Source organism: Entelurus aequoreus, linkage group LG17, assembly GCF_033978785.1.
Source record: "Entelurus aequoreus isolate RoL-2023_Sb linkage group LG17, RoL_Eaeq_v1.1, whole genome shotgun sequence".
Taxonomy (NCBI): Eukaryota; Metazoa; Chordata; class Actinopteri; order Syngnathiformes; family Syngnathidae; genus Entelurus; species Entelurus aequoreus.
The window spans coordinates 15,818,642-15,835,754 of NC_084747.1; the positions used below are offsets into that span (position 1 = coordinate 15,818,642).

Genomic DNA, 17,113 nt, shown 5'->3' on the forward strand with positions numbered 1-17,113 from the left:
TGGCAAACCGCGAAAAGAGCAAGATGGCTGACGTGGTGTTTGTGTCTGTACGAGCTGACCGCCATACACATTTACATTTAGCAACAAATACACCAAGTGGCGTATTTTCTGACGCCCACAAAATGGACATTGAGTTTGTAGCGATGGAGTGTTATCTGAAGTGAAGATTGAAGACGTGATAGAAGATGGACGACTACTGCTATGCTAAGATGGCGACGTCCGCTAAAAGAGAACATGAAAGAGAATCAGCGCCACCAACTTCCAGCAAATCACCAACGGAGATAAAGACGAAAGATGAAGGTGAGTGACTTGACGTTTCATTATTTTAAAGCTATTTCAAGTCCTGAGAAGAGCGTCGATGAGAAATTAGCCGACCTTGTTGAAGAATGTAAAGAAAGAGCCGCTATGATTGTTAGCTTGAAGAAGGCAGTGGAGTTCACATCAGAGGAGATGAAAGAATGCAAAAGTCAAATGAAGAAACTGCAACAGCAAAACAATCGATTGTGTAAAGAAAATAATGATTAGTAAAAAGAGTATGGGACATTTTTAGTCTACTTTATACCTGCATTATCCTATCCGTCCATCCATCTTCTTCCGCTTATCCGAGGTCGGGTCGCGGGGGCAGCAGCCTAAGCAAGGAAGCCCAGACTTTCCTCTCCCCAGCCACTTCGTCCAGGTCCTCCCGGGGGATCCCGAGGCGTTCCCAGGCCAGCCGGGAGACATAGTCTTCCCAACGTGTCCTGGGTCTTCCCCGTGGCCTCCTACCGGTCGGACGTGCCCTAAACACCTCCCTAGGGAGGCGTTCGGGTGGCATCCTGACCAGATGCCCGAACCACCTCATCTGGCTCCTCTCCGTGTGGAGGCTTTACTTTGAGTTCCTCCCGGATGGCAGAGCTTCTCACCCTATCTCTAAGGGAGAGCCCCGCCACCCGGCGGAGGAAACTCATTTCGGCCGCTTGTACCCGTGATCTTGTCCTTTCGGTCATAACCCAAAGCTCATGACCATAGGTGAGGATGGGAACGTAGATCGACCGGTAAATGGAGAGCTTTGCCTTCCGGCTCAGCTCCTTCTTCACCACAACGGATCGATACAGCGTCCGCAGTACTGAAGACGCCGCACCGATCCGCCTGTCGACCTCACGATCAACTCTTCCCTCACTCGTGAACAAGACTCCGAGGTACTTGAACTCCTCCACTTGGGGCAGGGTCTCCTCCCCAACCCGGAGATGGAACTCCACCCTTTTCCGGGCGAGAACCATGGACTCGGACTTGGAGGTGCTGATTCTCATCCCGGTCGCTTCACACTCGGCTGCGAACAATTTCCCTTGTGGATCATTAAAGTTTGTCCTAAGTCTAAGAACCGATCCAGTGAGAGCTGAAGATCCTGGCCAGGTGAAGCCATCCGGACCACATCATCTGCAAAAAGCAGAGACCTAATCCTGCAGCCACCAAACCGGATCCCCTCAACGCCTTGACTGCGCCTAGAAATTCTGTCCTTAAAAGTTATGAACAGAATCAGTGACAAAGTGCAGCCTTGGCGGAGTCCAACCCTCACTGGAAACATGTCCGATTTACTGCCGGCAATGCGGACCAAGCTCTGACACTGATCATACAGGGAGCGGACCGCCACAATCAGACAGTCCGATACCCCATACTCTCTGAGCACTCCCCACAGGACTTCCCGAGGGACACGGTCCAATGCCTTCTCCAAGTCCACAAAGCACATCTTATCTATGTCTATGAATGTTCTAATTCATCCAGGTCATTGTAATCTCAGGGCATGCAATCGATCGCACACACACACATACACACACACACACACACACATATATTTACATATATACACATTGTCAGGTTCAAACACTGATGACATCTATTAAACAAGACAGGAAGCAAAGAATCAAACAGAGACAGAATTCAATGTGGTTCAGTGAGGAGAAACGTGCACATCTGTACCCTTGTACAGTGTCATTACGCTCTGCCAAAAGATTGCACGCCTGCTTCTTTTATTTGGACCTTCCCTAACCACATGGCCACAGCTGCTTCCAAAGGACAAAGGTCGCAAACAGTTCACAGAAAAGGTCGTAAACAGTTCACAGAAAAGGTCAGTTCAAAAAAGAGGTCCGTAAAACAGTTGAAAAAGAGGTCGCCTGGAGGGGATTCTGGTCCTGCTTCCTCTTCGCTTTTGTAGTTCTTGGGTCAGACAATATCTTTCTGTTTGATTACAATACATGAAAGAAACAGGAACACCTTCATGTTGCTTACCCCCTACACCGTGGAGTTTTACGAGCCTTACTCTTGGTAGGTTCAAAGACAGCTTTTGCTTCTCACCGGGCACTCAATGTAACACAAAGTTTTTGTGATAACTTAGATGCAATTACTCTAACACACATATACATATACATATATACACACTTATACATATGTGCAAAACCCAAAACCAGTGTAGTTGGCAAGTTGTGTAATTCATAAATAAAAACAGAATACAATGATTTGCAAATCTTTTTCAATTTATATTCAACTGAATGGACTGCAAAGACAATATATTTAATGTTCGAGCTGAGAAATGTATTTTTTTTTTTTTACAAATAATCATTAACTTAGAATTTAATGGCAGCAACACATTGCAAAAAAGTTGGCACAGGGGCATTTTTTTTACCACTGTGTTACATGGCCTTTCCTTTTAACACCACTCAGTAAACGTTTGGGAACTGAGGAGACACATTTGTGAAGCTTCTCAGGTGGAATTCTTTCCCATTCTTGCTTGATTTACAGCTTAAGTTGTTCAACAGTCCGGGGGTCTCCGTTGTGCTATTTTAGGCTTCAAAATGCACCACACATTTTCAATGGGAGACAGGTCTGGACTACAGGCAGGCCAGTCTAGTACCTGCACTCTTTTACGATAAAGCCACACTGTTGTAACACTTGGCTTGGCATTGTCTTGCTGAAATAAGCAGGGGCGTCCATGATAACGTTGCTTGGAAGGCAACATATGTTGCTCCAAAACCTGTATGTACCTTTCAGCATTAATGGTGCCTTCACAGATGTGTAAGTTAGCCATGCCTTGGGCACTAATACACCCCCATACCATCACACATGCTGGCTTTTCAACTGTTTTGCCTGTTCACCTGTGGGATGTTCCAAATAAGTCAGTCTTTTTTGCCACTTATGCCAGCTTTTTTGAAACATGTTGCAGGCATCAAACTCCAAATTAGCCAATATTTGCAAAAAATAAAGTTTTCCAGTTCGAACATTAAATATCTTGTCTTTGCAGTCCATTCAATTGAATATAGGTTGAAAAGGATTTGCAAATCATTGTATTCTGTTTTTATTTACCATTTACACAACATGACAACTTCACTGGTTTTGGGTTTTGTACATCCTGATAGTATGGCTAGGTTAACACAAATGTATCATATAACTTCAACTTGATTTTGAGCCCCTCGGTCCCTTCCTCTGTGTTTAACCTGCAAGTCCAATTCCAGTAGAAGTGCCTCTGGGTATACTTGTTGTAAGCCCCGCCCACAGGCACCCCCCCCCCCCCCCCCCCATGTCAAAACACTGCCATTAGTTTGAAATCATAAAAAAAGAAGAGAAACCAGGAAAAAAAAAAACAGAAGCAAATGTGGGGGGGGGAAGTTGAACATAAAAACCTTTGAAACATGCAAAAACAAAAGTGTAGAAAAATATGAATATTGCATTCGAAAAAATATTTAATTTTTTTCAATGTTTGTATTAGCCATGCCTTGGGCACTAATACACCCCTATACCATCACAGATGCTGGCTTTTGAACTTTGCACCTAGAACAGTCCGGATGGTTCTTTTCCTGTTTGTTCCGGAGGACACGACGTCCACAGTTTCCAAAAACAATTTGAAATGTGGACTCGTCAGACCACAGAACACTTTTCCACTTTGCATCAGTCCATCTTAGATGAGCTCGGTCCCAGCGAAGCCGTATGCATTTCTGGGTGTTGTTGATAAATGGCTTTCGCTTTGCATAGTAGAGTTTTAACTTGCACTTAAGAAGTGTGTAGCGAGTTCAAAGAGAATCATCTCATGGATCATGTATGAGTTAAAGTGTGTTTGTGTCATGCAGACGTCCAGCAGCTGATTGGTCATCCAGAAGAACTGGCAGGAGGGAGTTCCACTTTGAAACAGGAGACTCCACAACCACCCCACATTAAAAAGGAAGAGGAGGAACTCTGGATCACTCAGGAGGGAGAGTGTCTTCTAGGACCACAGGAGGCTGATTACACCAAGTTGCCACTGACTATTGTCTCTGTAAAGATTGAAGATGATGAAGAGAAACCACAAGTAGACAACCTACAAGCTCCACTATCAGATAGTGAGGCTGAAGACGAGGTTGAAGTAACTTTGAGCAGCGATACAGACTGTGAAGGTGATATGAGGACTCACGCTGACAACAAACACTCTGAATGCTCTAAAATGAAGAGAGATAAAAAATATTTCAGCTGCTCAGTTTGTGCTAAAAGTTTTACTCCAAAAAGCCATTTGACTCAACACATGAGAACACACACAGGAGAAAAAACATTCAATTGTTCAGTTTGTGGTAAAAACTTTCTTTATAATTGCAATTTGTCTCAACACATGAGAACACACACAGGAGAAAAAACATTCAATTGTTCAGTTTGTGGTAAAAACTTTCTTTATAATTGCAATTTGTCTCAACACATGAGAACACACAACGGGCAAAAACCTTTCAGTTGTTTAGTTTGTGGCAAAAGTTTTTCTCAAACGAAAAGTTTGTCTCGACACAACAGCACACACACAGGGGAAAAACCATTTAACTGTTCGGTTTGTGGTAAAAACTTTTCCCAAAAGACTTATTTGACCCTACACATGAGAACACACACAGGGAAAAAACCCTTTAATTGCTCCGTTTGTGGTAAAAGCTTTTCTCAAAAGAGCAGTTTGAATCGACACGAGAAAACACACATGAGAAAAACCATTTAATTGTTCCGTTTGTGGTTATAAAGTTTTCCCAAAAGAGCAATTTTGACAACATACAACACACACAGGAGTAAGACCATTTCATTGTTTAGTTTGTGGTAAAAGCTTTTTTTTACACGCATGGATTTATTGAACCTATCATGAAACGCAGTGGGGAAAAAAACATTTAGTTGTACTGTAATGTAGTTAGAGGCATATTCATGATCGTATGTAATGTTCACATTATTCTGATCATTTCAACTATGACCATATTAGGTATTTCCAGGGCGCATTGATTTCACAGAGCAACAGAACAGATGCTACTTCTGTCAACAACAACAACCTAGAGAGCACATTCTGTGGTTGCTACCACTAATCATGGCAGACACTATTGCCAAACATTTCAAATAAGAACATGTCACAGTTGCGGCAAGTAGTAGAAGCACAAAAATATGGAGGCACGTAATTTCATGAAGTTGCCTTATCATGCAAAACATTATGTGTATTTGGGATCTGCATAAGTCCCGAAATTGTGAAATCGAACAGTGGAGGCATTGCACAGATATTTATAAAATAATCTTGCCTTCTTTCATTCTTCGTTTGGAGTTTGCTCCTTACGTGACATTGTCAGATAATCCATATTTGGTATAAATTTACCCATTTATCTGTCTATCATCCATCTATTTTCTACCGCTTGTCCCTGGAGCCTGTCCCAGCTGCACTCGGGCGACAGGCAGGGTACACCCGAGACAAGTTGGCAATTTGTCGCAGTGCCAAACAGACATTTTTGTTAATCCGGCTGTGCTACAACATCATGTCCATGATGAAACCCAATGAAGGAAAATATTCTGTCTTTGGTTTACTTTAACCAGCACAAGTCACTACAGAAACTTTTCGCCTCATCTGAAGTAAAACGTGCCTTACTTTTTTTTAACTTTTATGATTCTTGGCAATGTGCCTTCAGTTGCTTCAAGTGTGTGCAAAGAGTTCATCTTGTTTCACCCACAAACTTTTACAAAAAGATGGATTTTCCGAAAAAACTACTTTTAATGGGGGCGTGAGCGACTACTATTTATGGCAATGGAGAAGACAATGAAACAGTAAGTTGGAAATGTGTGAATGATACAATGTTAACTTTAGTTGTTGTGTAGCTAGCTTAGCCTTCCAATGTGAGACAATGGCATCGCCGTCCTGCAGGGAAATAAATCAATATTTTCCTAATAACTAGTTTTAATTGGATCTGTGTCTACTGTGTTTGGCAATGAACCAGTTATAATTTTTTATTACGTTAGCGAAGTAGCTTGTTGTGTAGCTTACTGGCTCTGTTGTTAAGTCATACTTGCCAACCCTCCCTTTTTTAGCGGGAGAATCAGCGCCTCTCCCGACAACCTCCCGGCAGAGATTTTCTCCCTACAAACTCCCGGTATTCAGCCGGAGCTGGAGGCCACGCCCCCTCCAGCTCAATGCGGACCTGAGACTGAGTGGGGACAGCCTGTTCTCACGTCCGCTTTCCCACAATATAAACAGCTTGCCTAACGAATTCAAACGAATGGAAACAAGAATTTCAGTTCATCCAGGACAGTTCGAAGGGGAAGGTGTATGTTGCCTGTAAATATGTAGAACAGACTTCTCCATTGAACACGGTGGCCGAAATGATATACTCATCATGAACGGAGAAGTTAAACAGGACAATACCGCCATCTAATGTATAGCCACCGGAACACTGAAATTCAAGTATTTATTTTATGTAAATAAAATATATATGTATATATATATATATGTATATATATATATATAGCTAGAATTCACTGAAAGTCAAGTATTTCATACATATATATATATATATATATATATATATATATATATATATATATATATATATATATATATATATATATATATATATATATATATATATATATATATATATATATGAAATACTCGAGTTGGTGAATTCTAGCTGTAAATAACCACGCCTCCCCACACAAACAAACACACACACACCCCTGACCAAGCCCCCCTCTGCCCCCCACCTCCCGATATTGGAGGTCTCAAGGTTGGCAAGTATGTGTTAAGTGGTCAAAGCGATAGCAGTGAAAGTATTAACATGATATAAAATACAAAAGTATTTTATTGTCCACATACACATGTACTGTATATGTTCAGTATTTAGCATTGGTCTTCTTATTCTGACGCAGTTTTGAGATGTTAGATTTCCTGTACTCTTAATTTGGCGATCTAGTCTGAGACGTCATTTCCTGTTTGTAGCGTTTCTGAATAATATGGGCTCTTGGGTGATGGTGGAAACAGCATTGTGTGCGTTCCTGACTGAAATGTAAGTATACGTCGAATATAGCACGGTTATTCATGCTAAAATGCCTATAATGTGTTGGATGTAGCCTTAACCGAGTGTTTGTTTGCTACAATATTTCTGCTTGACGATATAATTCACCAGCTCAACTTTCGCCCTGTTAATACTTCTTGTTACACAATAGTTACCCTATCCTACCACTAGAGGACGACACAGACCACGTTTAAAGCACTGTCTAAATCAACATTGCTTATTCTCCTTTCATCTCTAATGGACTGTTATAATAGTCCATGTACATTTGTTTGTATATTTGTTTTATAACACATTGTAGAGTATATTATATTATACATAACATTATACATATCTTGTTATATTAGTGCATGTTATATTGCCTAAAGGTATCCTAATCATTCGTTGTATGTGTTCCCTTTAGACCACACACACACCCACACACACTTATACCACACTTGTTCAACTTCACCATTAAAGAGTGCCTGAAAGCATCTCTGTGCTCTACTCTCTGACCGGAGTCCTTGTCCTAGGAAGGTATCAGACCAGCATTCCGCATCCAGAGTAACCTACTCTATCACAAAAAGACTTGGTGGAAGTTTAGCCTTTGACAGTCTCTTCCCTCCATCAGCCGACAACAAACCACGATGCGGGTCTCGCTATCATCTGGGATGTTGTGTTGTGGTAAAAGTCAAGTAAAAATTAGATGGAACAAAAACACTGTACACATGCTAGTGGATGGATAAAAGTTATTTTGATTATCAAGTTGCAGTTGTCGATTATTTCAGGTTATCAGTAAATGCTTTTAAAACAATAAGATACCTTTATTTTGAAGAAAAAAAACCTGCTGTCAGAATTTGGGAACGGAAGTTGTAGAAAAAGTTATCATATTTGGGGGTGATCCGAGGATTTTTAGAAAATGATTTTTTAGTTGGGGAATCTGTGGTGGGCTCTATTTCTGGGGCTGAGGTTGCTGAGGTAGTTCAAAAGTTCCTCGGTGGCAAGGCCCCGGGGGTAGATGAGATCCGCCCGGAGTTCCTTAATGCTCTGGATGCTGTGGGGCTGTCTTGGTTGACAAGACTCTGCAGCATTGCGTGGACATCGGGGGCGGTACCTCTGGATTGGCAGACCGGGGTGGTGGTTCGTCTCTTTAAGAAGGGGAACCGGAGGGTGTGTTCCAACTATCATCGGATCACACTCCTCAGCCTTCCCGGTAAGGTCTATTCAGGTGTACTGGAGAGGAGGCTACGCCGGATAGTCGAACCTCGGATTCAGGAGGAACAGTGTGGTTTTCGTCCTGGTCGTGGAACTGTGGACCAGCTCTATACTCTCGGCAGGGTCCTTGAGGGTGCATGGGAGTTTGCCCAACCAGTCTACATGTGCTTTGTGGACTTGGAGAAGGCATTCGACCGTGTCCCTCGGGAAGTCCTGTGGGGAGTGTTTAGAGAGTATGGGGTATCGGACTGTCTGGTTGTGGCGGTCCGCTCCCTGTATGATCAGTGCCAGAGCTTGGTCCGCATTGCCGGCAGTAAGTCGGACACGTTTCCAGTGAGGGTTGGACTCCGCCAAAGCTGCCCTTTGTCACTGATTCTGTTCATAACTTTTATGGACAGAATTTCTTGGCGCAGTCAAGGCGTTGAGGGTATCCGGTTTGGTGGCTGCAGGATTAGGTCTCTGCTTTTTGCAGATGATGCGGTCCTGATGGCTTCATCTGGCCAGGATCTTCAGCTCTCACTGGATCGGTTCGCAGCCGAGTGTGAAGAGACTGGGATGAGAATCAGCACCTCCAAGTCAGAGTCCATGGTTCTCGCCCGGAAAAGGGTGGAGTGCCATCTCCGGGTTGGGGAGGAGACCCTGCCCCAAGTGGAGGAGTTCAAGTACCTCGGAGTCTTGTTCACGAGTGAGTCAAGAGTGGATCGTGAGATCGACAGGCGGATCGGTGCGGCGTCTTCAGTAATGCGGACGCTGTATCGATCCGCTGGGGTGAAGAAGGAGCTGAGCCGGAAGGCAAAGCTCTCAATTTACCGATCGATCTACGTTCCCATCCTCACCTATGGTCATGAGCTTTGGGTTATGACCGAAAGGACAAGATTACGGGTACAAGCGGCCGAAATTTGTTTCTTCCGCCGGGTGGCGGGTCTCTCCCTTAGAGATAGGGTGAGAAGCTCTGCCATCCGGGGGGAGCTCAAAGTAAAGCCGCTGCTCCTCCACATCGAGAGGAGCCAGATGAGGTGGTTCAGGCATCTGGTCAGGATGCCACCCGAATGCCTCCCTAGGGAGGTGTTTAGGGCACGTTCGACCGGTAGGAGGCCGCGGGGAAGACCCAGGACACATTGGGAAGACTATGTCTCCCGGCTGGCCTGGGAACGCCTCGGGATCCCCCGGGAGGAGCTGGACGAAGTGGCTGGGGAGAGGGAAGTCTGGGTTTCCCTGCTTAGGCTGCTGCCCCCACGACCCGACCTCGGATAAACGGAAGAAGATGGATGGATGGATGGATGGAGTTTGGAAAGGTTGTTAACTAAAATAACAGTATACTTTGAAAATACCTTATTGTGTTTTTATAATAATTATAGCCTAATAATAATTTTATGAATATTTTTTGCGATTCATTAACTTTTTTCTGGCTTGAGCACCGGCCCCGGAAAATCACTGTACGCATGCGTGTGGGTGGATACAAGTTATTTTGAATATCATGGTGCGGTTGTCGATTATTTCACATTATCTGTAAATATTTTTAAAACAATAAGATACATTTATTTTGGAGGGGGAAAATCTGCTGTCAAAAGGGAACGGAAGTTGTAGAATAAGTGATTATATTTGGGGGTGATCCGAGGATTTTTTTTAAATGATTTTTTTAGCTAAACTTTTAGTGCTTCTCGTTTATTTATTCATAATGAGTTTGGAAAGGTTGTTAACTAAAATAACAGTATACTTTGAAAATACCTTATTGTGTTTTTATAATAATTATAGCCTAATAATAATTTTATGAATTGTTGCCCTCTGTGTTTTTTTTATAAATGGTGATGTCTATTTTACTGTTTTAATTAGTTTTACCCTTTAAAATCGTTTTTAATCTTTTTTTTTTTTTTATATTGTCTCTGTATTGGTTTTCTATTCATTTATTCTTTGTTTTTATTCAGTCATTGGTGTAGCATAATATTGTTTTTAATATTGTTTTTAACATGGCTGTGCAGCACTTTGGAAACATTCTTGTTGTGTAAATGTGCTATATAAATAAAGTGGATTGGATTTAATATTTTTTGCGATTCATTATCTTGTTTCTGGCTCGAGCACCGGCCCCCAAAAATTACTGTACACATGCTTGTGGATGGATAAAAGTTATTTTGAATATCAAGGTGCGGTTGTCGATTATTTCAGGTTATCGGTAAATACTTTTAAACAACAAGATACTTTTATTTTGGAGGGGGAAAAACCTGCTGTCAAAAGGGAACGGAAGTTGCTCACTTCTGGCGCATGCGCAAACTGATCAAGCAATAGCGAAAATCGCGAAAAGAGCAAGATGGCTGACGTGGTGTTTGTGTCTGTACGAGCTGACCGCCATACACATTTACATTTAGCAACAAATACACCAAGTGTCGTATTTTCTGACGCCCACGAAAAGTACATTGAGTTTGTAGCAATGGATTGTTATCTGGAGTGAAGATTGAAGACGTGATAGAAACATGGACGATGCTATGCTATGCTATGCTAAGATGGCCTGTGAGAAAGAATCAGCGCCACCAACTTCTAGAAAATCACCAAAGACGACAACTGCAGATAAAGGTGAGTGTGTTGACGTTTTGGAATATGAAAGCTATTGCAAGCCCTGAAATGAGCGTTGATGAGAAATTAGCCGACCTTGTTGAAGAATGTAAACAAAGAGCCGCCATGATTGGTTTGGTTGATATCAGCACTTCAGACATCAACAATTGTATCATCTGAGAAATGGACATTGTAACAGTGTAGGTCTGACTTGGTAGGATATGTACAGCGAGCAGTGAACATAGTGAGCTCAGAAAGCATAATAACTAGTATATACATTTGATTATTTACATTGGATTATTTACAATCCGGGGAGGTGGGATGTGGTGGGGGGAGGGTGTTAGTTTAGGGTTGAAGTTGCCTGGAGGTTCGGTTTGAAGTTGAATGTCAAAGTTGACCAACTTGTGGGTTTATGGACCACTTTGTGCTATACGAGTGTGATTTATAATCTATCAGCAGTTCACCAGCTCAGTATGTCAAGAACTAAGGTACCTCCATGCTTTAGGCGCTATTACTAAAATAGTGGTGGTGTTAGGTCTTATAATAACATTCTTGCTCATACTTATGATTATGGATACAGTATTAGTTTATTTATTGATTGGTTGATTGACACTTTTATTAGTAGATTGCACAGTACAGTACATATTCCGTACAATTGACCACTAAATGGCAACACCCCAATAAGTTTTTCAACTTGTTTAAGTCGGGGTCCACTTAAATTGATTCATGATACAGATATATACTATCAGATATATACTATCATCATAATACAGTCCTCACACAAGATAATCATCAGAGTATATACATTGAATTATTTACATTATTTACAATCCGGGGTGTGGGATGTGGAGGGGGGCTTAGGTTTGGTTGTTATCATCACTTCAGTCATCAACAATTGTATCATCAGCAGTGTTTCCCATAAACTGCCAAGATACCTGTGACGGTGGGGGCGTGGCTATGGGCGTGGTCACCATGACATCATCGAGTAATTTGCATAATTTACCACAATGATATGATTTTCTCTAAAAAGGCTCAAAAAATGTATACCTACTAATTAATAATAACAGTTTTGTTTTAAACGTCCATCCATCCATCCATCCATTTTACAATATAATTACAACACTTTATGTACATATTTATATACAGATTTGAACAATAAGTTATTCACTGAAATATATTTATTAATTGTGGTTCTTACAAAAAATATATCTTATAAAATATAAAAGCTAAAATGTCTCTTAAAGCTCTGCCCCTTTAATTAGTGCATACTAAATCATTTAACTTTAGCCTACTACTACAACCATATTATTTACCAGCAACATAAAGTGAAACAGAGGCAGAGGTGTCCTGCCACAGTCAGTAACAAATAAACAGAAAACAGTAGTGGTCAAATACAAGTAAGGCAACAAGAGAAGTATCCTACACTTCTCTTTTGTAAAGTAAATCTGAACAGCCTATATGGGCATCTTGTCATGATCCGTTACCCGGATGATGGCATGATGTATGTTATTGGTAATGTTTCTGTGTTAGTCTGTTTCCTGGGTGCACCCTCTTTCCCTGTTTACTGTTGGTTTCCATGGGCACTGATTCTCCTCACCTGTCTTAGTTTAGCAATTAGTGTTCCCACCAGGTGTTTTGGTTAATCACTCCCCTTTATAGTGTGCGGTCACCCAGCAGTAGTTGCTGGGTCAATGTTTGCCGTAGGCAACATTTACGTCTTATGTTTTTCCTCCTCGCTGTAGCTAATTTTACACAGTGTAGCTTTTCTCGTTTTTTCACCTTTGGTGACATTTGGTTTTGTTCTGCTCCCCGCTTGCTAGCGTCCTCAGTTTTGTATTTTTGTCTTGCCTTTAATTTATTAAAAGAATACTTCATCTTACCTCCACGACACTCCTGCTTGTCTCCTGCCTTGGAAGGAACACAACAATCGCAGCCATGTGTCGAAGACGTAACACATCTACATCAACTATGTGATTTGCCTGAGAAGCTGGACAGGACCAAAAAAAAATGTTTTTTTTTGTTGTTTTTTTTTTAATTTGTGGGGGACGTAATTCTTTCGTGGCGGGCCGCCACAAATAAATGAATGTGTGGGAAGCACTGATCAGAGAAATGGACATTGAAACAGTGTGGTTCTGACTTGGTAGGATATGTACAGCAAGTAGTGGACATAGAGAGAAAGAGAGAGAGAGATCAGAAAGCATAATAACTAGTATATACATTTGATTATTTACATTTGATTATTAACAATCCGGGGAGGTGGGATGTGGTGGGGTTAGGGTGTTAGTCTAGGGTCGAAGTTGCCTGGAGGTTCGGTTTTAAGTTGAATGTCAAAGTTGACCAACTTGTGGGTTTATGGACCACTTTGTGCTATACGAGTGTGATTTGTGATTTATAATCTATCAGCAGTTCACCAACTCAGGATGTCAAGAACTATGTTGTTGTTTAAGAAAACACTTTGACCACTTTGCAAAAAGTCAAACTCTCACTGTATATTTCTGCAAGAAACTCATTCTTCAAACGTGGATACTTCTTTTTTAATAACATAGGACTAATTATTGTAGTACCTCAGTTTTTGTTAGAAATCTGATCCAAAGGGTTTGTAAAAAAATGTTTTTTTAAAATCCATAAAATATAAAGTAAATCCAATTACTGCTGTGTGATATTGACAAACATATATACAGTATCCTGATATAGGCCATTTTATATCCTGATGATTATATATACCTCAATTTAGTATTTTTTATATATATATATATATATATATATATATATATATATATATATATATATATATATATATATATATATATATATATATATATATATATATATATATATATATATATATATTAATTAAAAAAAAAATATATATATATATATATATATATATATATATATATATATATATATATATATATATATATATATATATATATAGTGTAGTGTTCTTTATGTCGTGTCTTCAAGTTTTAAAAAGAGAAAAGACGCTAACAATGAATTTTTTTGCAAATAATTATCCCGCTGTTTGGTAGTGAAGTGAAGTGAAGTACATTTATATAGCGCTTTTTCTCAAGTGACTCAAAGCGCTTTTACATTGTGAAACCCAATATCTAAGTTACATTGAAACCAGTGTGGGTGGCACTGGGAGCAGGTGAGTAAAGTGTCTTGCCCAAGGACACAACGGCAGTGACTAGGACGGCGGAAGCGGGGATCGAACCTGCAACCCTCAAGTTGCTGGCACGGCGGCTCTACCAACCGAGCTATACCGCCCCAAGGTAGATGTCTGACTTTTTCAATCCAAACAAAGGATTTCCTCTTTTTGGCAAGAATTCCTCTTTTGTGTTTATTTGTTATATCTTCTGTTGTGCTTTCTGTCTCTGCTACGTTGTTGACAGCGTTCATCAGCTGCTGTGACTGAGAGGTAATGAGGGGAGGAAACATGCAGCAGACGATGTGTCGTGAACCTTCTCACAACTTGTTTACTTTGTTGACTGGGATCTGCACTCGTCCTTTATTTAACTGCAAACTGTATCAGTGTTCAAATACCATCAATACTAGCTATAATGTTTTGTCATCTCATCGAATTGAACGCAGGCTGTGAAAATTGTGTATTCGACGTGAGAGGTGTCACTCCTCTTTAATTTTGTTGGCCAAACTTGTACTGATAGGAGTCGTTGGAGAAGAACAGAGCTTCTTTATTTGACTTTATCTTCATTAGACAAAATGCTTTGTGTTTTATTTTGATATCAAACAGTAAACGGCATTTTTTTTTTTTACATTACTTGTGTTTTTTTTTTTTATGTCACAAAGGTATTACTTCAAAAACCATTCATGTGACATAGCACATTGTTAATGTGTTATTGTGTATAGTTAATTCCTATATGACATACACTACCGTTCAAAAGTTTGGGGTCACATTGAAATGTCCTTATTTTTGAAGGAAAGGCACTGTACTTTTCAATGAAGATAACTTTAAGCTAGTCTTAACTTTAAAGAAATACACTCTATACATTGCTAATGTGGTAAATGACTATTCTAGCTGCAAATGTCTGGTTTTTGGTGCAATATCTACATAGGTGTATAGAGGCCCATTTCCAGCAACTATCACTCCAGTGTTCTAATGGTACAATGTGTTTGCTCATTGGCTCAGAAGGCTAATTGATGATTAGAAAACCCTTGTGCAATCATGTTCACACATCTGAAAACAGTTTAGCTCATTACAGAAGCTACAAAACTGACCTTTTGAGCAGATTGAGTTTCTGGAGCATCACATTTGTGGGGTCAATTAGACGCTCAAAATGGCCAGAAAAAGAGAACTTTCATCTGAAACTCGACAGTCTATTCTTGTTCTTAGAAATGAAGGCTATTCCACAAAATTGTTTGGGTGACCTCAAACTTTTAAACGGTAGTGTATTTCTGCTCGAACTCTTAATGGATCTGTCCCGATACAGCATCTGCATGTACATATAAATTTACATAACTTAAATAAATCATTTTTTTTAAAAACTCCCTCTATCAAAATGTAAAAATAGAGATAAAGGAATAATGTAATGACAAAAAGCTAAAAAGTTGATATTATTAAAGAATTAAAACAAAACAAATTTGTCTTTAGATATATGGATAATGTTTATCTATAGTCTTTTTATTAGACATTAATAATGACATGATGATGTTACGTTCACACCCCAATACCTAACAATCAGTAATCATGATTTCAATATTGATAATAATATTAATTATTACTTTGGCCATAATTGGTAGCCCTAGATCTCTTACATGAACGAAAGAAAATAATCTTTGCCTTGGTGCCCTAAAATATGAGCCCTCCTTTAAGGCAACACTTGCCTTTACTTAAAAACTGGTCTAAAACAGAGTCTATTTAAAAGCTAAAGATTTAAGGGGGGAATTAAATGCTTCTACCAAGGTGGCATCTCTAACTGTTACCGGTAGGTCATTCCAGATTATTGGAGCTCGAATAGAAATGATAAAACTTTCTTGTCCTAGACCAGACCTGGGCAAATTAAGGCCCGGGGGCCGCATGCGACGCGTTAAGCTTTTGAATTTGACCCGTCGGACGTTCTCAAATAATTTTTTTTAGGTCTTAAGATGGAAACTGTAGCTGCCATTATGATGTGCAGTGATGTTTTCAAATTACCGTAAGTCTTGAACTATACAAAGTATTTCAATGGTTGGAATCTGCTCTTTTGCATGATATACTAGTTAGTACGGTCATCTAATGAGTTACTATGGTAATGTAAGTCACAGCAGCTCAGACGAGGCACCAAGCAGTGTGAGTGGGGAGCGTTTCCACAGTGTTTCCACAGTGTTTTCAGAGCGGCCAGCCTGAAATGTGGGTGTCAGGGACAGACGCAAAAGGAGATTTTTACAACAAAGTTCTAAAGCTAAGTGATACATCAGATGTATCAGATTGTAGGTGGTGTTTTTTAAGGTGGTCTGTAATAAAAGTTTTTAGCATTCAGACATTATTGTGAGGTTTTGTATTAGTGTTCCTAAAAATACCGTATTTTCCGCACCATAAGCCGCACCTAAAAACCACAATTTTTCTCAAAAGCTGACAGTGCGGCTAATAACCCGGTGCGCCTTATATATGGATTAATATTAATATTTATTTTCATAAAGTTTAGGTCTCGCAACTACGGTAAACAGCCGACATCTTTTTTCCCCGGAGAAGAGGAAGCGCTTCTTCTTCTACGGTAAGCAACCGCCCCCATAGAAGAGGAAGTGCTTCTTCTACGGTAAGCAACCGCCAAGGTGAGCACCCGCCCCCGCAGAAGAAGAAGCGCGCAGGTATTACGTTTCATTTAATTTGTGTGTTTCTGTAAATACCACAAAATGTCTCCTACTAAGAGACACGCGTACAAGGTTCCACTGACTTTTGATATTCATGTGAACCGCACTGTGGATACAACAGGAACACGTACGTACGGTGAATATTCGCACCACAGAGAATGAGAAGTCGTCCTTCACTGAGGTTCTAGCTTGCCATGCTAACGGCCAGAAACTTCCACCCACGGTGATATTCAAAAGGAAGACCTTGCCAAAAGAGAACTTTCCAGCCG

At 40.5% G+C, this 17,113-nt stretch overlaps 2 protein-coding genes across 2 annotated transcripts in view; both read left to right on the forward strand.

Moving 5' to 3' along the window:
* LOC133632565 (oocyte zinc finger protein XlCOF19-like) lies at positions 1-6,622 on the forward strand. Its single transcript, XM_062025037.1, has 2 exons — positions 1-300; positions 4,098-6,622. The coding sequence occupies exons 1-2, from the start codon at positions 186-188 to the stop codon at positions 4,973-4,975; spliced, it is 993 nt and encodes a 330-aa protein (XP_061881021.1). The 5' UTR covers positions 1-185; the 3' UTR covers positions 4,976-6,622.
* A 4,060-nt stretch (positions 6,623-10,682) lies between these two features.
* The window catches only part of LOC133632116 (zinc finger protein 135-like), a 38,459-nt gene continuing 32,028 nt past the window's right edge, over positions 10,683-17,113 (forward strand). The window contains exon 1 of the mRNA XM_062024349.1: positions 10,683-11,054. Within this exon, the coding sequence (XP_061880333.1) occupies positions 10,962-11,054 (93 nt within the window). The 5' untranslated portion in view covers positions 10,683-10,961. The remainder of the gene's footprint in view (positions 11,055-17,113) is intronic.

Bases quoted from the DNA above. Each gene is read 5' to 3' on its own strand.
- LOC133632565 (XM_062025037.1), top strand. From the start codon at position 186: ATGGACGACTACTGCTATGCTAAGATGGCGACGTCCGCTAAAAGAGAA. The intron at 301-4,097 runs GTGAGTGACTTG...TGTGTCATGCAG, and splicing joins GATAAAGACGAAAGATGAAG to ACGTCCAGCAGCTGATTGGT.